The sequence below is a fragment of the Arvicanthis niloticus genome, chromosome 11 (assembly GCF_011762505.2).
Source record: "Arvicanthis niloticus isolate mArvNil1 chromosome 11, mArvNil1.pat.X, whole genome shotgun sequence".
Classification (NCBI taxonomy): Eukaryota; Metazoa; Chordata; class Mammalia; order Rodentia; family Muridae; genus Arvicanthis; species Arvicanthis niloticus.
The window spans coordinates 54,132,666-54,157,659 of record NC_047668.1 but is presented as its reverse complement, the minus strand read 5'-3'; the positions used below and the strand labels follow the sequence as shown (position 1 = coordinate 54,157,659).

General features: G+C 45.8%; 1 protein-coding gene across 6 annotated transcripts; it reads left to right on the top strand.

Annotated features, from left to right (window-relative positions):
- Window positions 1-23,833, top strand: Dnajc27 (DnaJ heat shock protein family (Hsp40) member C27). Of its 6 annotated transcripts, none has more exons than XR_004607856.1 (8): window positions 1-290; window positions 3,544-3,626; window positions 6,700-6,769; window positions 11,100-11,264; window positions 12,090-12,212; window positions 16,314-16,474; window positions 20,154-20,336; window positions 20,596-23,833. XR_004607856.1 is itself a non-coding variant. In XM_034514255.1 (7 exons), exons 1-7 carry the CDS (start codon window positions 204-206, stop codon window positions 20,284-20,286), a joined length of 822 nt encoding a protein of 273 aa, XP_034370146.1. In that variant the 5' UTR covers window positions 1-203; the 3' UTR covers window positions 20,287-23,833. The 6 variants fall into 6 exon arrangements, 2 of the variants coding, with proteins under 2 accessions (XP_034370146.1, XP_034370147.1); XR_013113227.1 differs by having other exon boundaries at window positions 19-290; window positions 20,154-20,392; XR_013113226.1 differs by having other exon boundaries at window positions 19-290; window positions 20,154-20,392; window positions 20,508-23,833.
- Window positions 23,834-24,994: the final 1,161 nt, after the last annotated feature.

The following is a 24,994-nucleotide window of genomic DNA, read 5'->3' as shown; positions in this document are numbered from 1 at the left end:
GCGAGATTCCGCTCGCCCTCTGCAGCTCGCCGCTTCCCAACCGCCCGCATCCGTTCCCCGCCAGGCAGTGGTGGGGATGGCGAGCTGCGGAGCCGGGGTGGTGACGAGCGCAGCGGCTCCGTCTTTGGGCGACGAGACCTGAGGGACGGGCTGGCTGGGTGCATAAGGACACCAGAACCCGCAGCCCCGGCAGAGCGAGCGCTATGGAGCCCAACGTGCCGAAGCGGAAGGAGCTGGCCAAGTCCCTCCGCATCAAAGTCATCTCCATGGGCAACGCCGAAGTGGGGAAAGTGAGTACCGGGTGCTGCGAGGGGCAGGACCTCCGTGTGCCACAGCGACGTACCCATTGGCTAGCAGGGCCGCCACTCAACAGGCTGAAGCTCCACCTCCTCTCTGTCCGCTTTGCTCACCGGGGCTTGCTTGTATCCACCAGAGGAAAACTATCTTGACCTTTTTTGACCTTTGCGTTGCTGGCTCTTTACTGACGTCACTGACCCTAAGAAGGTGTCTGGAGTGGCCTCTGATCTTTGTAATTTGAAGGTAGTAAGGAGGCTTAGGTTCCAATGTCCATGATCAGTTTATATACCAAATCTGTTTTCCGGGAGAGGGGTCCAGGACCTGCGGGTTGGGGAGAATTGTTGATAGCCTTGTTGTTTAAAAAGGTGCCAGTGAGGTGTTAGATCCCGAAAACTGTAGCCCTGAACAACCTAGGAGGCTATATTCCCATCACCAGAGCATAACAACCCAGTGTGTTTCAGGGGACTTGCACTGGCCGCTCAGGAGCCTGCGTTTTTTTGTTTTAATTTCTCATACTGTCACTCCCATTTTTCTCGGAGAACTCTCTCTTTTTTTTCTAAAAAAATAATATCTTTCTGTGTGTTCCATCTGCTGCTTATTAGCTATTAAACTTCCTCTCAGATGGGAAGGGAAGGGTGACCCAAGGCCTTTCCTAAATGAGTTTAGATGCTTATTACTCGTTTTCTTCCCTTAACGTGCGGAAACTGTTGGTTAAGAATTCCCAAGGTCGACAGACAGTGACAGGGAAGGGATCGGAAGCGAGTCTTCCCTGAACCAACTGCAGAAGACCTAACGGGAGCGTTTACATACCTTGTAAGCCAGTGCCCGCGCTGGAGGGGGCTCAGCACATGCTCTTTGGTGTTTTACTATTTCCCATGTTCCCGTTCTACGTATGTACCTTCATGTATGTGTTAAAAGCGTTCGCTGAAGATTAACATTTCCAACTCTTTTAAGAGCAAAGGGAGTGGCAAGCATGGGGAGAGCAGTTCTGTACCCAGAACCCCTGCAAAAAGCTTTTATCCCAGAGCTAGGCAAGCACAGACTGTTGGATCCCTGGACCCACTGACCAAGTAGCCTAGCTCAATCAGCAAGCCTCAGGTCCCAGGAGAGACCTTGTCTCAAAAAGAAAGATGGATGGCCACTGAAGGAAGATACCCGTGCACTTAATTAAATCTCCTGTTTCCACCTAAATTTTTGGCTTTCTAAATAGATAAATGTTGACAGTTTTGAAAAATGTGCTTAATACACTAAATGAAACTGTAGCCACTATTTTATTCACTACTATTTTAAAAATATGCTATCAAAATTAGCATAGTATGTGAAAAGAGACACAAGGTCAGTGATGAATGAACATGTTAGGTAATTTCAGGAGACGTTGAAAATTGGCATGGGATTTTGGGGTGCACTGACTGTCAGTGCAAGATGCTGAATTGAATATAGGCAAGGGGCACGGAGAAATTTCAAGTTACCCACAGAGAAAGGAATAAGCCCTTGGTGTTACAGGTGAGCTGCTGTAAAAGCCCTTACTATATAAGCCTAGTGACTGCGTTCAGTTCCAGAACCCATAGTAGAAGGACAGAACCAGTTTCTAAAAGATGTCCTCTGACACAGGGTTTGTGTACACACACACACACACACACACACACACACACACACACATTCTCTCTCTCTCTCTCTCTCTCTCTCTCTCTCTCTCTCTCTTTCTCTCTCTCTTTCTCTCTCTCTGTCTCTCAAATTGGAGGGGAAAATATTAGAAATAACTTTTTTTTATCCCCAAAGATTGAAAATCTTAACATTTCTTGAATTAAATAAGGCTTACTGAGGGCTGAGAGCTAGCTCAGCAGTTAGAAGCACTTGCCATTCTTGCAGAGGGCCAGCGTTCAGTTCCCAACAACTGCATCCAGTTGGGTGGCTCACCACTGCCTGTATCTCTTTCTAGGGGATTTGATACCCTCTTCTGTATTCTACTGGCACCTGCATTCACATATGCATATATCTACAGACATACACATATACACAGTTAAAAATGAAATAAAAAATTTAAAATAAAAGGCTTCATATGATAGAATTCACATAGAGTTCACTTGTTTCAAAAATAGAGTTCACTGTTTTCATTTCATTCAGAGTTATGAAACCATTACCATGATCATTGTAGAATATTTTCATCATCCCCTGGAGGGGAACCCCCCCCCCCCCCAGCAATTAACAGGCTCTCCCTGTTTCCCCTAACCATTAACCCACTTCCTGCCTCTATGGATTTGCCCATTTTGGCTATTTTATTTGGCTATCTTTTACTACAGGCTTCTTTTACTTATAATTTGTGTAATTTGTATAAGGTGCATCTTTGCTGTGGCATATATCAGTATGTTCTTCATATCATAGAAATGTATTCCATTATGTAGATGTAATATATTTTATTCATGTGGGTTTTGCTTTTGGATATTGGCACTAAAGATAATTATAATGTAGACTTGAGGACTTAGGCCCTGAATCAAATATGACGTTAATATTTTGATCCTTTTTCACTGGGGCAATCATGGCTCGATTAACAGAACTAGACATAGACCAGCTACTGTCATTTGTCCTCAGCTCATTTGGGGACATGTTGATTTAGATGATGGCAGGATGTCTGAGTAGACACCATCCAGTAGACGCTTAGACATGTGGATCTGGGAGGGAGTAAGGCTAGGTGTGGATACTTGAATGGTGTTGACTGCGTAAGGCTGGGAAAGATCTGCAGTAGACAAGGTCACAGCGATGGGCAGTACAACTGAAACACGGCCATATTTAGTATGAAGGTGAGAGTTAGATTTTCTTCTTTTAAGTCATCACTTGTGGCCTGTTTGGTGGCATGTGGTTTTAATCCTAGTACTAGGGAGGCAGAGACATGTTTAAGGCTAGCCTGATCTACATAGCAAGTTCCAGGTCAGCCAGGAACCCTCTTAAACCAAAGAAACAAAACCATCACTTTTTATACTTGTTTCAGGTACGTTATAGTTTTTGTTTTCTTCTTGTCTTTCGGAGGTTTGTTTTAGTTTTGAATCAAGGTCTCATGTGGTTGAGGCTGGCTTCAATCTCTTGATGCTTCTGTTTCTCTGGGCATCCACTGCCACGTCAGCCAGTTGTTGCTTTTGAAAACTCTTCCATTTTCATTGGGGTGACTGAGGAAACCCTAGTGAAGAAATGTGCTTATTTCCAAGAGCTTTCAGTGTGTATCACTAAACGCATGCACTTTCGACTTTCTAGAGCTGCATTATAAAGCGCTACTGTGAGAAGAGATTTGTGTCTAAATACCTGGCAACCATCGGGATTGACTATGGAGTCACAAAGTAAGTATATTGTTCCTCTGGCCTGTGCATTCCACAGATGCTCAGACTGTGTCCTAAGATAGCTTGCATCTACTTCAGAGCGTGTGCATGGGTCACACTGACGTAGAGGCGTTGAAGATAAATCAGAGAAAACAGGACTAAGGGACTTTTTCAGGTGTGTGGTCCCATCCTGTCAGCCAGCCAGTACGTTAGGTGCCTGCCAGGCCAGACCTGGTTTTAGATGTAGGCTTGGCAGCAATGGGCAGGCCAAGACAAAGCCTGACTGGCAGCTGGAGCATCTTAGGACAGACGTCTGTGCAAGCAGGTCTGACCAGCAAGTGTGATTTTAGGCTGTTTTTTCTTTTGTTGGCTTATGATCTTCATAGCTTGTTGGAATCCAGCATGTAGATCTGAGAACAGTGACATTGGGGATAAGTGGGAATTTGTTTGAACCAGGAATGGTTGGAGAGAGAAAGCAGCAAGAAAAGCACCACCAAAGTCAGGACAAAGAGCACATTTCTTAAACACAGACTTTCATGCTTTCAGCCTCTGAATGCCTCTTTATCAGTGAGGACTCTGTATGTGACACACGTTAGAGTTTTCTGTATTGTCTGTGGTGCTTGCTAGGGCATGTATGATTTGTATATGTTTAATATCCCTGACTTTGAGAAAGGGGCATCTTTTTTGGTAATATTTTTGTTCATTTCATTTTGAAAGTTTTATGCATTTGTATAATATATTTGGATTCTATCCATCCACCATTACCTCCATCTCTGCATGGGTGTGAGGCCATCCACTGGCATGCACAACCTACCGGTGGCCACACCCCCAAAAGATAGTTACTCTCCTTCCCTCACCAGCCTCCAACTGCCAGCAGGTCTTCCACCAAGGATGGGGCCCCAAGGGTCCTTTATCAATGCTGGAATTTTGACTGGCTTGACCTGGTCTTATCCAGGTAACCCCAGGTTTTGTGAGTTGATGTGTACAGCAGCCCTGCCATAACCAGAGCCAGCAGTTCACAGCCCTCTACCCCCCTTGTCAGCTCCTTCATTCTTTCTGTCACCTCTTGCTTGGTGTTCCCTGAAGTGTCTTGGTCAAGGCTGATAAAGATGACCATCCATAATTAAGCATTCATACTTATTTATACTTGATACTTTGATCAGTTTTGCATTTCTGGTTAATTACTCATTGCAGAAGCTTCTCTGAACAAAGTTGAAAGCAGCACAAGTCTATGGGTCTAAACATAAATATTGAGAAGGCAGTTTGACAGAATGACATTGAGCAAAACAAAACCAAGAGTTTCCCTCTTGTATGTATCTTCCCAGGCTTCCTACATAATCCTAAAGTGGTTGATTACCTTCATGTCTTAGAGTTTTATTGCAGTGAAGAGACACTGTGACCAAGGCAACTCTTATAAAGGCAAACATTTAATTGGGACTGGCTTACAGGTTCAGAGGTTCAGTCCATTATCAGCATGGCAAGAAGTATGGCAGTGTGCAGGCAGACGTGGTGCTGGAGGAGCCGAGAGTTGTACATTTGATCTGAAGGCAGCCAGGAGACTGGATGTGTGTCACACTGGGTGTAGCTTGAGCATTTAAGACCTCAAAGCCCCGCCTCCACAGTGACACACCTCCTCTAATAAGGCCACACCTCCAATGAGGCCACACCTCCTAATAGTGTCACTCCCTAGGGCTAAGCATTCAACCACATGAATCTCTGGGGGCCATTTCTATTCAAACCACCACACCTCATAACTGCCATGCCGCTATTACAGCAGTGGATGTGTCTTGCCAGGCAGGTTTGCACTGTAGCATGTAGGTTCCACCACTAAGGGAGGTCATGATCTCCTTTCTCCCCCAGCATCCTGCATACCATCTTCTGGTACTGTGTAAGGTAGTCAGCAGGGAGGAAATTTCCTGGTCAGTCAAAGTTTATTTCTTTATGTCCTACATCCAAAGTAAGTCCTGTAAAAAGGGATTTTATTTCTCCAGTGCTTCTCTCTGCTGACTGCTCAATGAATATTGATATACTTAAAGGTGAAACTTTTCATATTAGAATATGAAGGCAATATTCAAGAAGGTAGATAAAATTGGCGAGGTATATCTACAGCAGAATGTCAGTTGTATGAAGGGCAGGGTCAAGTTTACATATGTCCTAGACTGCATTAAAGTAGTTCAGATCTGTGGCAAAGTAGAACCCAAGAGTTCCGTATAAATTCTATCACCATTTTCAATTGAAAGCAGCAGGAGATGTTTTTTGTACAATTTAACGTATGAACTTGGTGGCTCTAGCCTGAGAGTTACAAAGCTCTTCATTTGAAACTCACAGTTCTCTCTACCTTTTCTTTCCTGTTTCCTACTTTGGAGCATAGGAGCTTGTCCGTGCTGTGGGGGGCGTTCTGTTCAGGGCAGCTGTGCCCACAGCTTATCTAACGATGGCAATGGCTGTATAATGCCACAGAGTTGGGACTGGTTTGTCTGTTGAGACGGGGTGAATTGGACTTATTCAATAGGCCATTCTGTTTATCACTGATTTTTTTAAAATGTGATTATCTCGTGATGAGTATTCTGAAATTCCTTCCCAAGGAAGACGTAAAGAGTGCTTACTCCTCCTCTCAAGGTCTCCATGACTAACCAAAGCAAGATTCTACCTAGGGAACCAACCAGTTGATTTTGCTTACATAGGTGAGGGGTCACCTATGGTGTGGGTGCTCCTCTTGACACCAGAAAGTCTTTACCCATCTGGGATGAAGGCTTCCCCTAAGTCAGAGTTACATACAAACAGGTGTCTTAGGACCCCCACCCTCATGACAAGCGCAGCTGGGATGATCCTTTGGTAAGTGGGGCAACTTGTTGGTTCAGGGTTGTGCACTGAAGTATCCGAGATGCAAGATGGGTGCTTACTCAAGGATTGTGCGTTCCAAACAAGGAGGTGGGTTTGTTGGCCAACTTGCTGGCTCCTGTTGTAAGGATTATCTGGAGTTAAGAAGAGGATGCAGAAACCTCTGGAAATGTGACTCCTGTTTCCTTTTAAAATCTATAAATGTTAGTGCAAAAACACAACCTTTGAGATTGTTTCCATCTGAATATTTCAGGGTCCAAGTCAGAGACAGAGAAATCAAAGTTAACATCTTTGACATGGCTGGACATCCCTTCTTCTTTGAGGTAAGAAAGCCTGTTCAGAAAACTCAAATCCACCAGCAAACAAAAGCAAAAAAGCTGGGCAGTGGTGAGCACTGCCACCACCCAGGACGCAGAGGCAGATGAAGCTCTATGAGTTTGAGAACAGCCTGGTCTACAGAGGGAGTTCTGGCCAGCCAGGGCTTCAGAGGAACACTGTCTCAAAAAACTAAACTGAACTGAACTGAACTGAACTAAAACTATAAACTAAACTGAACTAAACTAAACTAAACTCCATTAAAAAAAAAAAAAAAAACACAACAAAAAGCCTGAACAATGGTGATGCACAGCTTTAAGGTGGATCTCTGTGAGCCAGCCTGATCTACAAGATAAGTTCCAGGACAGCCTGGGCTATACAAAAACAGTCTCAACAAACAAATAAACAGACAGACAAACAAACCTAGCAAAATAAATAACAGCAACAAAAGGAAAAAAAGAAAACTTAAGTCCAATATTGACATTGGAGACAGTGGGGAGTTAATTCAAATGACCAGTGTTCAGATGATCGGTAAAGTTTAGCTCATATTCGTGGCTGGCCTCCGAGCCTCAAGTTAGTGGATAGTCCTTGATCACTTACACTTTCCTGGAATAGGAATGGAAACTTCATGCCTCTTGTTTCAAACATTTGAATGTATCGGCCATTTCCACTGTAAGAGGACGCTGGCCTTTTACCTCATACCTCAGCCCTGAGTGCAAGGGCTCAGTGGTCACAGTCCTCCATGGGTGTAGCGGCTCAGTAAGGTCACTATTTCACAGCAGGGTCTAGTGTGACCTTTCCTGTCACTTCCCAGCCATGCTGCCTCCCAGGAAGAAGCCGAAGCAGCCCATTCCCCCCATGAACACACATTCCCGTTTGCTGGCTTGGCAACTTCACGTTTGTCCTTATCGTTGTTAGTTCCTTCTTCCTGTTTGCCCTGGCGTTATTTGGCCCTTTGTTCCGGGTTCTTGAGATAGAGCCTGAGTTACAATTGCAGACTCTTCTGTGCAGCGAGTGCTGTGGACTCTCTCCTCAGCATTGCCTCAAGTGTCTGCAAACACTGGGATGATGTCTTCATTTTCACTCAGTTCAGTGGATTGGGGGAGGGGCCGTGTTTGCTGTTTGTGCTTTGCGCTGCTTCTTGAATCTGTAAGCTGTGGCCCTTAGCACTTTTAGACATTCCAGCCAGTCTCTCTTTTGAAGCAGGACTGGCTGTGTTGCCCAGGCTAGCCTCATACCAGATTCTCAATCCGCCTGTCTCAGACTCCTACCTTGCTGGGGCTGCAGCTGCCATGCTTCCTGTTCTTCATGTCATTTCTCAGCACGACTGGTTTTCTGATTGATCTTTTAGTCCAATAGGTCCATTCATCCATAGTCCTGTGTCCCAGTCCTTCCTCACGTCTCCCCCACCCCAAGCATACACACACATACACACATGCACACACACACACAAAAACACACACACAAACACCCACTCAGATTGGGTGATCTTTTGCTGTTACATTGATTTTTAAAAATTACATTATGTGTATATGTGTGGGCCATGGTGTGTGTGTGTGTGTGTGTAGGTTGGCTTTTAGGAGTTGGTTCTCTCCTTCCACCATGTAGCTTTGGGAACTGGACAAAGGTCATCAAGCTTGGCAGTAGCTGCTGCCTGGCTGGCTGCAAGAGCCTTGGCAGTGGTCTCTGTGACCACCACAGGCAGCAGAGCAAGTCTGCAAGAGTTCAGTTCAGCATGACTTAGTAGCCAGTGTTCAAACTTAGGGAGTCTGACCCTGAATTGTTTATTTTAGGCATATTTAAGCACAATACAATTGGTTAAAAAAACTTTTCTAGTGATAAATAACTCAATCCTACGTGCACAATAAAGCACAGAATGAGCTGAGTGAAGATTGGATGTGACTATATCAAAATCCTTTGTAAAGTACATGTGACACCGTCCATAAAGATGAGTTCTGTAGACTGAGAACAAGCTCACAGTACAGGTGTGGGGGAAGGTCCTGTGGGGACTTGGCTACACAGATACTACAGAGGTCACCAGGCTGTTAACAGGTCCACTCCCAGCCTTCTGAGTGGATAACAGGTTATGCATCCCCTCCTTTAAAGGGGCAACCCTGTGTTTGTAACATTCCAGATCCCCTAGTGCTTACCTGTGAGCACAAGGCCTCTGCCTCCTCCAGGCGGTCCCTCAGTCACTGTGCTTCCTCCAGCCAGTCCCTCAGTCACTGCACCTCCTCCAGCCGGTCCCTCAGTCACTGTGTCTCCTCCAGCCAGTCCCTCAGTCACTGTGCCTTCTCCAGCCTGTCCCTCAGTCACTGCATCTCCTCCAGCCTGTCCCTCAGTCACTGCATCTCCTCCAGCCGTCCCTCAGTCACTGCACCTCCTCCAGCCGTTCCTCAGTCACTGCATCTCCTCCAGCCGGTCCCTCAGTCACTGCACCTCCTCCAGCCTGTCCCTCAGTCACTGCATCTCCTCCAGCCTGTTCCTCAGTCACTGCATCTTCTCCAGCTGGTCCCTCAGTCACTGCGCCTCCTCCAGCCGTTCCCTCAGTCACTGCATCTCCTCCAGCCGTTCCCTCAGTCACTGCATCTTCTCCAGCCGTTCCCTCAGTCACTGCATCTCCTCCAGCCGGTCCCTCAGTCACTGCATCTTCTCCAGCCATTCCCTCAGTCACTGCACCTCCTCCAGCCTGTCCCTCAGTCACTGCATCTCCTCCAGCCTGTTCCTCAGTCACTGCATCTTCTCCAGCCGGTCCCTCAGTCACTGTGCCTTCTCCAGCCTGTCCCTCAGTCACTGCATCTCCTCCAGCCGTTCCCTCAGTCACTACATCTCCTCCAGCCGGTCCCTCAGTCACTGCATCTTCTCCAGCCATTCCCTCAGTCACTGCACCTCCTCCAGCCTGTCCCTCAGTCACTGCATCTCCTCCAGCCTGTTCCTCAGTCACTGCATCTTCTCCAGCCGGTCCCTCAGTCACTGTGCCTTCTCCAGCCTGTCCCTCAGTCACTGCATCTCCTCCAGCCGTTCCCTCAGTCACTGCACCTCCTCCAGCTGGTCCCTCAGTCACTGATTTTTCTCCTGTCTCCTCCATTCAGCTGTTGGCCTCAGTCACTAAGCCTTTTATTTCCATGGTCAAATTTCACTTCCAAAGTTTCCTCAGTCTTGACTAGGCAGGAGATGCCCCGCCCCCAGGGGTGTTTAGCTGAGTAGTTATTGCCTGAAGCTTTTTGTTTGCTAGCTTCCTCTTTACTGTATCCTCTGTTAGTGAGACACGGCTTTCCACAGGGCTTCTGTCTGTACCTCATGGCATTCTCTAGACACCTAGAGACACTTCTCCAGGTCTTGGCAAAAGAATCCCCAGAACTCACTAGCACGCCATTCCTTTGGTCCCAAGGACCTTAGCTCACCTGCCTTAGTCTCTCTATCCTTCAGAGGTTTTAGAAGTCATACTTTACATATAATGTCCAGGATTTTTCCGTGTCCTTAGCGAAGAATACAGGGATGTGTGGCTGCTCCCATCTTTCTAGAGGGATCTTTTAATGGTTGCATACGTTTCTACTTTGTGAGTAGCACTAGGATATAGAGGGCAAACAGCTCCCTTTGATGTGTAAAGCTTATGCCAGGTGTGGTCAGTTTCCTAAGCAGAGCCCATGGTCAGTGAGAAAGGCACAGAGGGCTGGTTGATTTTAAGTCTGACACCGGTGTTCTGAATACCAGACATACTAATGCAGATCCTGGATTATACAAAGGTCATCTCATTGGAAAGCTGAAAGATGCCGATGGTCAGTGGACTCTTAAACACAATGGTCGTCTGCCAGTTGTGGCTAGCTGTATGTCAGTTTCAGTGCTAGACACTGGAAGCATGTCCCATGCCCTTGTGGAGTGAAAGTATGTTAGAGAAGTATTCCTTAAGCCAATGGCAAGTGCTGGCTCATTTAATACCATGATCCAATGTCTCCCAGTGTCAGAAAGTTCTACTGAGGGACATGACATTCAAACTGAGAGGCCGCGGGTGTGCTAAGAATTATGCAGGGTGGAGTGTGGTAGTGTCTCGAGAACAGGGAGCCAAGTGACAGATTATCAGCTTTGTGAGCTAACCCTGTCCAGGGCTGAAGCTGGCACCAGCAGCATCTCCTTGTGGCTGCCCTTTGTCTGTGTAGCCCTGGCTGTCCTGGAACTCACTCTGTAGACCAGGCTGGTCTCGAACTCAGAAATCCGCCTGCCTTTGCCTCCCAAGTGCTGGGATTAAAGGTGTGTGCCACCACCTCCGCCCTGCTGTGAAGTGCATTCTTATAAAGATCACAGCACCAACACCTCATGCTTCTCTTCTTCCATCCACAGGTCCGAAATGAGTTTTACAAGGACACACAAGGTGTGATACTGGTCTATGACGTTGGGCAGAAAGACTCATTTGATGCCCTTGATTCATGGCTGGAGGAAATGAAGCAGGAGCTTGGGCCTCAGGGGAACATGGACAATATTGTCTTTGTTGTATGTGCCAACAAGGTAACTGCTCTGAATGGGTGTGCTAACACAGTTGTGTTTTGAGGACATGCAAAGGAAAGAACTGGGTATATGTTTTTTTCTGAAATCCCAGGACTCAGGAGTCAAAAGCAGGAGGCCTCTGAGTTTGAGCCAATCTGAGCTATGTAGAGAGTTCCAGGCCAGCATGGGTGGTTTAGTGAGACCCTGTCTTCAGTCTTCAAACATAGACACACACATGCACAATGGGGGCGTGTTATTTTTTAACATAGAAACCAGTAGCCTTAGCCAGGTAGTGGTGGCTCCCAGCATTTCGGAGGCAGAGTTGGGATTTCTGAGTTCAAGGCCAGCCTGGTCTACAGAGTGAGTTCCAGGATAGCCTGGGCTACATAGTGAGACCCATCTCAAAAAAAAAAAAAAAAAAGTAGCCTTTGAAAACATGTCTCAGAGACAAAAAAAAAAAACCAAAAAAACACAAAACCTGGTCCAACTAGATTTTTGTTCATTTTTTCCCTTGGGTTCCAGCTTGAGGAAACAGTCTAGGGAGTACACAGGAAAAGCCTAATATTTGTAGCTTGACCTGGTGGGAGGGATTGTTCATGGCAGACAGCAGAAGATGGCCTCTTGGGTAGGACAGGTAATGACGCAACTTTCACGAAGTACCCAGCAGTGGCTTTCCCATGGGAGGAAGTGGGAGGTGTGGTCTAAATTAGACAGAGAACCTGTCATTGGGCTTTGTTGTTTGGTCCTGTTTAGCCTGATAGTTTTATACATAGCTCTGAGGCTCAGCGCTATGGTGTAGTGGGACAAAGTGGATCCTCTCTCTGTCCCATCCTGACTTTATTTCAGATTGACTGTTCCAAACACCGCTGCATCGATGAAAGTGAGGGGCGTCTCTGGGCTGAAAGCAAAGGGTTCCTGTATTTTGAAACATCAGCTCAAACTGGAGAGGGAATCAATGAGATGTTCCAGGTAACCAGACATCCCATTCTAGGGTTTGTGTCAAAGCCAGCTGGGGCAGGTCATAGTTAAGATTCCGAGAAGCAAAACAATAATGGGACTTTGCCAAAGAAGGGGTGGGGTGGAGGGAGTGAGAGTCTGAGTGATGTGTTGTCAGGCAGACCTGGCTCATCATCTTAGTCACCTGGTGTCTCAGTTACAGTATTCATTGCTCTCAGAAAACACCTGACCAGAGCAACTTAAGGAAGGCAAGGGGTTTGTTTTAGATATAGTTGAAGGGAACAGGCCACTGTGGCAGGGAAGTTACCATGACAGAAGGTTGGAGCAGACACTCAGGAAGCAGAGAAAGGTGAGCGCTGGCTGGAGCTCTGCCTGCTTTCTATTCAGTCCAGGACTCCAGCCCATGGATGGTGCTGTCATAGTTAGGGTGAGTCTTCCAAGCCCAACATAGCAAAGCCCTCAGACGTTCCCCAGTGATTCTAACTCCCATCAAGTAGACACTCACAGTGAACCTTCATGCCTGAGGAAATTCTTCAACATGCTTCAGACCTCTTAAAGGCTCAAGTTGCCATTGGCGCCTACGGATATTTTACTTTTATTTTGTTTGAGACAGGGTCTTACTATGTTGCCTTGGCTGTCCTAGAACTTGCTATATAAACTAGGCTGGCCTCAAACTCAAAAGGGTTTGCCTGCTTCTGTTTCCTGAGTTCTGGGCTCAAAAGTATATGCCACCATGTCTGACTAAACCCTTGAAATTTGTGTCTTGAAGAAACACTCCAGGTTTTTGTGGTGGTCAACAGGGTTAGCAAGTTACTGTGCTTCACTGAGGTGAAGATCTCTCTTCAAAACCATCTTTGGATAATGGTGTTACATTCATATGAAGCCTTACTGTGACAAAATTGACTTGCCACACACAGCCACACGCAGGTTATGTGACCCTGTGCTCACAGAGCAGCTCCCAGCTCACTTAGTTTAGAGACTAGGAGACCATCATTGCAGAATCTAGCTGGTCACACATAAAAATCCAAAAGGCAGGGGAAGGATGTGCTCACATGGCAGTCTGAGTAGATGACCATTTCTTGTTCTGTGTGTGTGCATATGTGTATACATTATGTGTATAGGTGCACTCTCTGGTGTAGAGACAGAAGTCAGGTGTCTCTCTTGCTCTCCACCTTTTGAGCCAGGGGTGTCTCTTGGTGAGCTGGAGCTCACCAGCTGTCTCGACTGGCATCGAGAGGGTCACCAGGATCCACCTGTCTGCCACTTCCCCACCTTAGAGCTGCGGCTGTGGGCACTGACCCTGCTCCTGGCTCCGTAGCACCAGAGTCACTTTTAAAAACCATTAATTTTGAATAATTTTTAGGAAAGGAAGCTACTTAAAACAGTAAGTAATAAAGTCAGGGCCTGGTTATAGATCCATTTAGAAGGTGTCCTTGTTAGGGTTTCTATTGCTGAGCTGGAACACCATGGCCAAAAAGCAACTTGGGGAGGAAAGGGTTTATTTGACTTAATTTAGGACAGAAACTCAAGCAGGACAGGCACCTGGAGGCAGGAGCTGATGCAGAGGCCATGGAGGTGCTGTTTACTTGCTTGCTTAGCCTGCTTTCTTTTTTTCTTTCTTCCTTTCTTTCTTTTTTTTTTTTTTTTTGTTTTTGTTTTTTTTTTTTGTTTTTGGCTTTTGGCTTTTGGTGTGTGTGTATATGTGTATGTGTGTATGTGTGTATGTGTGCACCTGCGAGCGTACATATGTGGATGCCAGAGGACAATTTTGGGGTCATTCCTTAGGATTTTTTTTTTTTGAGACAGGGTCTTGTCACTGGCCTGGGGCTCATGAATTCACCTAGGCTGACTGGCCAGCAAGCCCCTGGATACCACTGTCTCTGATTCCTTAGTGCTGGGTTACAAGCACACATTACTGTCTTTAAAAAGGGGATTCAACTGAGGGCCTCATGCTTGTGTAGCAGGTCCTACCAACTAAGCCATCTCCTCAGCCTATTTTAGAAAAGATTTATGTTTTTATTTTACGTATATGAGCATTCACCTGTCTGTATGTGCACCATGTGCTTGCCTGTCTGTACCCACAGTGTCCAGAAGAGGGTGTCGGATAACCTGGAGCTGGAGTTTCAAGCTATTGTGAGCCACCATGTGGGTGCTGGGAACTGAACTCAGGTCCTCTCAAGAGCAGTAAGTGCATTTAATGCTAAGCCATCTCTCCAGCACCCAAATAAAGTAGTTTTTAAAGATATATTTGCTTTATCTTCTTTCAGTATTTCTGAAAAATAGCCAGTTGTTTTGAAACCTATTAAGTCCAGCATTTGAGCCAGCTCAGCTTCATGTTTTCTTGTTTCTTTGTGTGGTAGTGATGTTTTGATTTCTGTGAAGGCAACATTGTAGAGACCCTGCATATTTCTCTGTTCTTCTCAGAAGAATGCCGCTTCTTGTTGCAGAAGGTATATTGCAATGAACTCGTGTAAGCTTGCATTTTTGCTTTAATGTCAGAGATCTGAAGGAAGCCCAGGGTGTTCCCTAAACCTTCTAATTTGGTAGGATTCAGCTTCCAAAGTCTGTCTTTCATCAGTTGTGTTGGTTCTTGGCTTTGGATTTAGTTAAGGTGTGTGAAACTCCTGAGCCTTTCTGTGGTGCCTCAGAGATTTTCTGAGTGTTAATTAGGTGTTCTGGGAAGGCCAAGCAAGCTCTAGTGTCTTGGGCTAGTTTTTCCCCTAGGGGGAAAAAATGGGTTGTCTTCTTAGTTCCTGTCTGCTAAGCTTCAGGTGGCCTCAATTTTCATATGAGTAACCTAGTTTTTAGCTAGAAATCCTCAAGGACCCCCCCCCCCCAGGAACCCCCACCTAGACGGGGTCCAGCTCCACCCAGCACTTTCCTGCCCAGTGCCTTCTCTGCTGCTGTTGCCACTGTTATAGCCTCAAACTCTGTTCTCTGCCTCTGCCTCTCTCTCTCAGTGAGCTCTGTGTCTATATGATCCAAATATGGCCTCCAGAAGAGGGTTAGTGGCTCATCTCAGTGATTTCTTGTTTGCTGTTATCCACTGCCTGAAAGTAGCTGCCTTGTGCATCTGTTCAGTTTAACTGAAGTTGAGTTCCCCAGGAACACACACACTACAGAGCTGCACATGGTATGACACATCTGTCATTCTAGTACTTAAGAGTCAGAGACAGGAGGACCATGGGGTCAGCATCGCCCTCTGCTATGTAGCTAGTTCAGGGCCAGCCTAGGCAAAACCTGTCTCAAAAACAAAACCAGAAACCAAACAATTCAATATTGTTTGTAATACCCAAAAGCCTAGCCAACTGACTAGTCCAGGAGTAGGGGATTAAGTAAGTTGTGGTATAGCCACATAATAGAATACTGAAGTCATGAGAAAGCAAAGAAGGACCATAAATTTAGGAAGATTCCAAGAAGGAGCTAGCGATTGAACCCAGGTCCTTGCTCATGTTAAGCAATCAGCCTACCACAGCCCAGGTCTCATTAAGTTACTGAAACTGGTCTTGAACTCCTGCTTTTCCTGCTTTAGCCTCCCAAGTCGCTGGAATGACAGGCATGTACTACCAGGCCTGGGCAAGATATATTATGAGGGAAACTGCAAACTGCTAAGCATTGTGTTCACCCGAGATCCTTTGTGTGCATGTTTATGTATTTGTACATGAAATTTGCTGGTAAAAGATGTTTCTGTGGGGATGCTAATGACGGCTCTATCAGGGAGAAAGAGACTCAGGGTAGAAAAAGGTTTATATTTCACTATTTGAGGTTTTCTAACAGTGTTAGTTTATTACCAACTTCAAATGTGTTTCTTTGAGAATAGGATTATGAATCATTTTAATTTTTTTAATTAATAAATTTTAAGTTAGCTAATACTCTCTCTGTTTTAAAAATATGTAGTTGGGGGTTGGGATTTAGCTCAATGGCCAGGCCCTGGGTTTTGCCCTCAGTTCCAGGTGGGCAGGGGCGTCGAATAGTTCCCCCTGAGAAAACAGTCTTGCGGTATCTTTCAGCTGAAGTGTATTTCCTTCACTTGTGACTTTCAAGAGTTACTGAAGTGTGCGAAGGGCGCTCCTCTTTCAGAGCATCATCTCTGGGTGTGTTTTCTTCCTGCAGACCTTTTACATGTCCATAGTTGACTTGTGTGAAAATGGCGGGAAGCGTCCTACCACAAACAGCAGTGCTAGTTTCACCAAAGAACAAGCAGACACCATTCGCAGAATCCGGAATAGTAAGGACAGCTGGGAGAAGCTGGGAGTCAGACCCGGGGCCTCAAGGTAAGCAGGTTTAGGATGCGTAGTTCTGGAAGAGGCTGTGTTGCCAAAAGTTCTACACAGTCTTTCTTCTGATTGGCTAGGATCTTGAAGATGTATGGAAATAAGTCTTATAAGGACTCTGCCCCACTAACTTAACACAGAGAAATGAAACAGAAGGCGCCCTGCCTGCTGAGCGATCTGTGTCCTATTTCTGCGTAAACACTTAAGGAATGGTTTGCTTCACCTTTGACTGTGTTGAGCAAGAATCTGACACAACCTAAGAAAACTTTACAAAAAATAATTTTTAAATCATAGAATTTTAGAAGAAGAAGGAGCTTTCAACTTGCTCCCATCTTCCTGGGGAACTGAAATGGGTGCTCGTTGAGGCCCCAGGAGACAGCAGTGTGTCCTGACCCAGGAGCACTGTCTGCCCAGCTGCCTTCTCATGAACCTGCTCGTTCATCTGCCATGATTGGGTTATGTGTGGTTACCTGTTGTATATGATTGGGTTATGTGTGGTTACCTGTTGTATGTGTGATTGGGTTATGTGTGGTTACCTGTTGTATATGTGATTGGGTTATGTGTGGTCACCTATTGTATATGATTGGGTTATGTGTGGTTACCTGTTGTATATGATTGGGTTATGTGTGGTTACCTGTTGTATGTATGGTTACCTGTTGTATGTGTGGTTACCTATTATATTCAAAAGATTTATTTAGGAAAAGCTGGGTATAGTGACCCACGCCTACACTCTCAGTACTGAGGCATCTGCAGGAGAGTACAAACTTTAGGCCAGCTTGGGCTAGTCAAATTCTTTCTCAAAAGGAAAAATAAAACAGAGGGATGGGGGTATTTAGTTCAGTGGTGGAGAACTTACACACACAGCTCTGGGATCAGTCTCCAACACAGAAGGAAAAGGAAAACAAAGTATTCTTCATTGTGCAAAACCAACTCATTACTGAGCGTGGTAACATAATTGCTAGTGACGCATGTGTGACTGGTTATGAGGGTTTCATTTTGTTTATTTTTTTGATGCTGTTGACTTTTTTGGGGGGAGTTGGTTTTTGTTTTTTGTTTGTTTGCTTGTTTGTTTTTTTAAAGCTCTGGCTGGGCTGGAACTCACTGTGTAGACCAGGTTGTCTTTAGCTAACAGAGGTCCCCCCATCCTTTGCCTCTCAAGTGCTTAGGGTCTCTTTTATCATACTACCCACCGTGCTTTGCCCTTCGGCAGCTTGACTGCCACAGTGGAAACACTTGACCTTGAAATTGCGTGTCAGCAGCAACTCTCTTCTTCTTCTTGGCCTCATGGCATATCTTCACACCCAAGGCAAAGAGGGGAGAACTGGGAAGGCTGGTGGGGCCCGTGTGCCAAGAGTGCTCACACTCAGGTGTTACTCAGATGGGTTCATGTATGCAGCAAAAGTTTATTGGTGTCTTCATTTCCCTTTGGTTTCTCTGTAGTCTAATTCTGAATCCTCCGTGACATTCGCAAGTGATGTTGTCTCCACTATTAGGGAACGTCTTCACCTCCTTATTAATAGATGTTAAGTAGTATGTATTGAAGAAAAAGAAATTTTTTTGCTCTTTATTGACTTCAGTTAATTAGAATCTACCAGAGCTTCCAGGGCCCCTGTGATTTGTTTCCATAACCCATATAAACACAGGTTTATCTTTGTCAATTGTGTCTGTCAAATGACTTCAAGCACATTTGATTTGGAACAAATCCTTAGATTGGTAAATTCTGGAGAATTGTGTTTCTTGTTTGGAGCCAAATGTGATTACAGTTCTTCAACTTTAAAGAAACCTTACTGTCTCTAGGTAGCACTGATACATTGTTGACTCCTTACTGTCTCTAGGTAGCACTGATACATTGTTGACACCTTACTGTCTCTAGGTAGCACTGATACATTGTTGACTCCTTACTGTCTCTAGGTAGCACTGATACATTGTTGACACCTTACTGTCTGTAGGTAGCACTGATACATTGTTGACTCCTTACTGTCTGTAGGTAGCACTGATACATTGTTGACTCCTTACTGTCTGTAGGTCTAGCACTAATACATTGTTGACACCTTATTGTCTATAGTATAGCAATGATAGATTGTTGACACACACCTGTACCAGACTGGCTGCTCTAGAACTTTCCCTTGAGGGACTTTCCCATGCCTATAAATCTTGAAAGGTACTCACTCAGTGAGAGGACTGTCTTGGAGAAGGAAGGGATTCTGTACTTGCCTCAAGGATACAGGGTCTTTGATAACTAATACCAAGAGTACACATGTAAGGGTGACTCAGTGGATAAAGTGCTTGCTGCACAAGCACGAGGACCTGATTTTTAGACACCCAGCACCCATATAAAAGCCAGGCATGGCAGCATATGTCTATAATTCTAGTTTTGGGAGGGCAGAGACAAGTGAATCCCTGGAGCTCATTGACCAGCCAGTCTAGCCAAAGCAGCCATGTTGAGGCTTAACAGACCTTGTTTTAAGAAATTAAATGAAAAGTGATAGAGGAAGACCCTGAGCTTCTAAATGGGAGTGTATGTGCATGCCAACACACACACACACCCGGGGGGGGGAGAGGGAGGAAGGGAGGAAGGGAGGAAGGGGGAGAGAGAGAGAGAGAGAGAGAGAGAGAGAGAGAGAGAGAGAGAGAGAGGCATTCACTACACACACAGCTGACAAAAGGTTGCGTATTGCATATGTAGAATATAACATGCAAAGCTACAACAAGGAAATCAGGACTCATCTAGCAGCTGGAAAAGCTCTGGCTTCTTTGCCTAAAACACAGGGAGTTACTGTTGTGACCCCAGACTAAGGTCACACTCCAGATTGACATCAGACTTTCTACCATCTCCAAGCTGCAAAGAGCATATATTAATTGTGAACGTGCCATGAGAAGTCCTTCCAATAAAAACAACGGTGAAGGCACCTAACACAGCACCATGCCATGCTGACAGGATCACAGGGACCCTGGTGACAAAAGGAATCCTGAGAAGTAAAACCATGTGATGGGGACAGAACTCCACAGGAGCCTGGCACCTGAGGATGATGAAGAGTGGGGACAGGGAGGGAGCCTGTCAGCTCTGGGCCTTCTCCAGCCAGGTCCCGCTACTCTGGACCATGGAGTTATCTCAGTGTCTCCTCCCTTATCTTCTCTGGTTGTGTGTTGAGTACATCCGCTGCTTCCACTGGCTTTTGCCTCATGTTGTGTAAGCTCTCTTCCCTTGGTTGTTCTCACAGATGCCTCCAGCTGAACTTTTGCTCTCAGGCCTGGGTTGCTGTGGTCATCACCCATCTGCCTCTTAACTTTGAGAAACAGGCCTCTACCATTTCCTCCCCCGGTGCTCTGAATCCTCCACCCCATGCTGATCACAAGTTCCTCTTCTTCTAGAAGCTTCTTCTGAGGGATTACCTCTGGCTCGCAGGTTCCTATTCCTTCAGTTAGCGAAGGCTTGCTCTGTGCCCCTAAGTGTCTGGAGAAGCCCAGCTGCAGCTGATCCTTCTCTGACTGTCTCCTCACTCACACTGTATTTTCCTACTTGTGTGTGACCTATTGTTTGTCTGTCACTTTCTATTCTTCTAGTCCTACCTTTGAGAAAAGGAGGTAATTCCATGGGAGATGTGTAGTTGTCCAGATGACTGGGAAGCAAGATTTGAGGCCGACCTGGTCACTGACAGAACTTGTCTGCTCTTTGCAGAGAGGAAGTCAATAAGGCCTACCGGAAGCTGGCTGTGCTGCTTCACCCAGACAAGTGCGTAGCTCCTGGCAGTGAAGATGCCTTCAAAGCAGTTGTGAATGCCCGGACAGCCCTCCTGAAAAACATCAAGTAGAGGCAGAGGAAACTACAGGCGAGCTCAAGTGTAAACAGACTCCCCTTGAGGTGAAACCAACATGGAGTTTTCCTTCACAAATGCTCACTGTTCTGTTCCCTTGTGTGTAAGTTAATAGTATGGGTACCTGTTACCGTGTTGTGGCCATTTCTCAGTGAGATGACCGCCTTTGTGTGAGAGATAGCCTCACATCTCTTATGCACTTCATTTCTTATTGCCAGATAACTGAGTGTTTGTCATTGTATCATCACTTACACATTCACCTGTGAAAGTCCATGGCTGTGACTCATCTGAGCTTTCTCCCACCAGCCCACCATCCATCCATCTGCCCACCATCAAAGAAGGGAATGACAACAGGAAAGAGAATGACGGGAACCAGCAGTCAGCACCCAGCCCCTGGGAGCCTTGCATCCATCCCCCCCAAGCAGCTTCTTGGTTAGTACTTTTACCATCAGCCTATAGTTAGTAGCCAGAAATGGTGACTTGTGCCTGCAATCCCAGCACTCAGGAGGATGAGGCAGGAGGATTGTGTGTTTGAGGCCAGTCTGGATTGGATTACTTGGCAAGACTTTCAAAGAAAAACAAGCACCTTGTAGAAGAATGTGATGTGAGCTGACACTGTTCTGTCTACCTGCCCTTCTCGGATACTGACTCCGTCCTTTCTCCAGCCACCAGGGGGAGATAAGCCAGTGCTAAGAGAGGGAGGCAGTGGAGAACCTGAAGCTCATCCTGGATCCCAGGTCTTTGCTCTGCCCTAGAAATACTTGCTAGTAGCAAGCAGCAAGGATGCTGTGTCCCTGGGAATGAGGGGCCAGAAACCAGAACAGAAGCTCTTGGAGGGCACATTGTAGATTACTCGGGAGTGTGCACGCAGTCACACCATACAGACGTAAAGGCCAGCTTGGGCCGTTCCTGAGCTCAGGCATGTTGGGCACTAGGAGGGGCCCTGCCTAAGACTTGGCCCTGTGAGAGAGGCAGGCGGGTCCTCTTCCACAGCCGGTCTCTTTCCTCTGCACCCGTGTTAATCTGCTTCTCCTCCCACCCCACTCTTGTTACATCCCGTGTCTGCCATTGCTTTGCTTCTTGAATCTCTACCATTGCTCTGGTCTCAGCTGACTTGAATAAGTAGGATCCATTTGGGGCGCAGTGGGATATCTTGGGCCTGTGTGGGGCAGAATCCCTTCAGTTTCTGCTTAGACTCCAAATTTCTGAATAGTATTTTTAAACTACAAGTATGAAAACTCATTCCGCATAGCGAAGCCTTCCTGTGCTGTTGTCCCTGCCTGGTCACAGGAGCGGACGAAGCTGGTGGAGCTCATGGAGCACTGGGACTCATGACAGCCCTAGGAGAGCAGGCTCGCTGCTTGGCTCCCGTCATCCCTCCGAGCTGTGGTCCTCCTATTTGAGGTGCAGCCACCTGTGCCACCTGGAACTTGAAGGATGACTTTTAAATACCTATCCCATAATGGTTGTCAGATAACGTCTCTCTAACCTAAGACGACAAGCTCTTGTCTTACCGTCTAAACCTTTGCAGTCTTCTGGGTTGTCCATCTGTAGAGTAGCCTCCCTTTGCATGGCTGTGCTCGATCTCTGAGCTTTAAAATGTTGTTTTAATGAACTCAGATCTGTATACAAAAGATAAGGAGATCTGGTATATGGCTTTATGGCTTTTCTGGCCCTTGAATGATTCTGAGATGATTGAACTCTACTTCAAAGTTCTTGTGGGCCTCATTTCTGCCTGAGGCTTCCCTCATGCCTAACATCTGATTATCTACTGCTCTTAGAACGGAAAGTAGGAGTCATGAGGATAAGGGATTGTGCGTGGTGCTGTCAGCCCGAGTGTAGGGCCCAGTCTTCACCTCATTCAACAACATGGGCAGATGAACAGTTACAGCAGGATACTTTAGTCTTCCTATCCGAATAGGATCCTTCAGGTGACTTGCTGAAATGTAGTCTGGGCTTGATTCTTAGATCTTGAGACTCTGTTTCTGATATCTTAGTTACTAACATCTAGGTTGGCTGAGTAGTATTTATGTATTTATTTATAGTAATGAAATGAAAAAGTGAAGCCTCAGGGTTCCAGAAGTTTTCTGATTTCTATAGTCCATCAGCAGAGCACTAAGAAACAACAAAGCACACCTCAGAATGAAAAGTAGTTTGAATCCTGGCTTCGTGATCCATACAGACTTCTGCATTCATTTAAATTCTTGGTGCAGGTGTGTGCTTTGTCCTTTGACATTTTGAAAACTATTTGCACAGTAAGATATCAGAGCATCAGCAAGAGTCGCAACTCAGTCATTTCAGTGGCTGAAATTTTTTTAAAAGAACCCTGTTTATCCAAAAAAATGAGATAAAATATTTCAACAATTGTTATTAAAAAAAAAAAAAAAAAAGGCTGTGCCCTTCTCCATCTGAGTCACCAACCAGTGTCACATCTTCACCTTGTTGGAAGTCCCTGGAGGCATTTCAGAGTTAGTCTTCCAGCCTTTGAAAGCACTTTAGAGCATCCTCCCCATGGCGTCTGTGTTCTCCTCCTGTGCCTCCTTGGGAACTGCTGGTCTTCACTCTCAGTATCTTACTTAAGCACTGCCACTTTATTTCTCCATTTAAATGTGTCTGAGGCTTTACCAGCCTGTTAACTTACGAGTCCAGATGTTGAGGATAAAATTGCTGTCCTTCTATACACTGTACACCATTCTTTAAGGCTTATATTTACCTCAGGAAACTTACTCTAGTATCTTCTCACTGATTGAAATCTCAAGTGATAAATACTTCTTCATACCTAATTCTGTCTTAGTTCATTGAGCCATAGGTAAGGCAGCTAGATGGTCAGTGAGCCGTAGGTCGGGTAGCTAAATGGCTGAAAGCTCGTCAGAGTAGAACAAGGAGCTCCCTCCAGCACTGAGTCAGGGATCGTGGCAGGAGGACAGAGGGATTGCCATCTGAAGCTAGGAAGCAAGGAGCTGGCATGTTGCCTCTGGCAATGACAGTGCTCCCTTCCAGGTCAGCTCATAGGTTCTGGAAGGGTAAGTCTCTCATGCAGCCGTCCATGGAGCTAAGTCCCCAGTGTTTTTATAAAACTTTCAAAGATGAATTTAGTTGCAAAATTGAGCTAAACAATTTCCACTGCGGGCTTTTCAAGCCAAGAGCTGTTCATCCTTCTCATCCTGGGGCTGAGCACAGTTTTAGGCATAGTTACTGCCCCTTGGACATCGACTGCTCCATTACCTCTCCCTGGGGAGGATGAAGGGGTTTACTTGTGGTTTGGCCAGGCAGTGGGTCTGAGTCTTAACACACAGTTCAGTGCTGGGCCCTTGGAGAAAGGACTGTCACTGACGACTTGGACAGTTTGGGTTAGCTCCCTGCGCTGATCGCTTCCTGCACATTCTTTCCCTGACTGTGAATGCTCTTACAAGGTAACTTACATATTTGCTTTCTGTTGAAATAACTGAAAGTGTTAAATCTACCAGTTGTTTATGTCTTGTATACAGAGTGTCATACGTATTTAAGTTGTGTATTTTTATAGAGTAAAGTCAAATAGCAAACACTGGTCTGCTGGCTGCATTGATTTGTTGAGACCCTGATCTTTGGTGTAAAACTAGACTAAACAAGAAACCAGTTCCTAGTCAGCCGTGATCTTCATTCTGCAAGACATGTTCCTCACCATAATTCCAGCACTTGGAAGGCTGAGGCAAGAAGATCATGAGTTTGAAGCCAACGTAGGTCACAAAGGGAGACCCTGCTGCAAAAAACAAACAAACAAACAAGCAAAAAAACCCCACAAGCTAGGTGTAGTGTTGAATGCCTGTAGTCTACCCTTCCACTCAGAACAAGAGGATCAGGAGATTGCTGGTCTGCATAGCCAGTTGCAGGCTAACCAGGCTATAGAGTGAGACCCTGCCTCAAAAATCAAAGCAAAGAGAAGCAAAGGAGGACCTCTTAGTTAAGACTCCAATGGGAAAAATGCAGAGAATTGCATTTGTTGGTCCCTTGGGCCAGTCTGACTTGATTAAATGTGGTTTTGTAGCTCACTGAACCCATTGTTAACTCATTCTGAAGTAGTGCAGAGCAGGCTAAAGTGTAGCTCAGTGGGAAAGTGTGTGTGCTTAGTGTAGCTGGTGCTCTGGGTTTGATATCCAGCAACACCCCACTCCCCCAAAAACGTAGTGCTGATTGATTAACGTAGTTAATTCAGTTAACCAAACCCTTAAGCTAAAGGATTGTGTCATCACGGAGTTTGAGGACTGGTAGGACCGATGCACAGGAAGTAGCCTGTCTCTGAAGGCTGCAAATCAGAATTTTGCTTTTCATTCTTATGTAGACCCTGGTCTGCCTAGCACACCAAGAACCCAGAAAATGGCCTGTTTCACTCTGCTGTAACTGCACATCTTGCAGACATGTTCCGAGTGTCTCAGTTATCACAGGGCCTATCTGTCCTCCCTGGACACAGAGGTAAGTCCAGGGGACAGGAATGTAACCCCAACTCAGGCCGTCAGCAGGCTATATTGCTACCCACAGCGTATGTGTGTGTGTGTTTGTGTGTGTGTTTGTGTGTGTGTGTGTTTACATGCTTGTGTGTGTGGTACATGTTTGTGTGTGTGTACATGCTTGTGTGTGTACATGCTTATGTGTGTGTACATGCTTGTGTGTGTATGTGTACATGCTTGTGTGTGTGTGTACATGCTTGTGTGTGTGTGTGTGTGTGTGT

What these genes read in the sequence shown, in the direction of transcription:
- Dnajc27 (XM_034514255.1), top strand. Translation starts at nt 204, where the DNA reads ATGGAGCCCAACGTGCCGAAGCGGAAGGAGCTGGCCAAGTCCCTCCGC. An exon ending in ATTGACTATGGAGTCACAAA is followed by an intron (nt 3,627 to 6,699) that starts GTAAGTATATTG and finishes TGAATATTTCAG; the next exon opens with GGTCCAAGTCAGAGACAGAG. An exon ending in GACATCCCTTCTTCTTTGAG is followed by an intron (nt 6,770 to 11,099) that starts GTAAGAAAGCCT and finishes TTCCATCCACAG; the next exon opens with GTCCGAAATGAGTTTTACAA.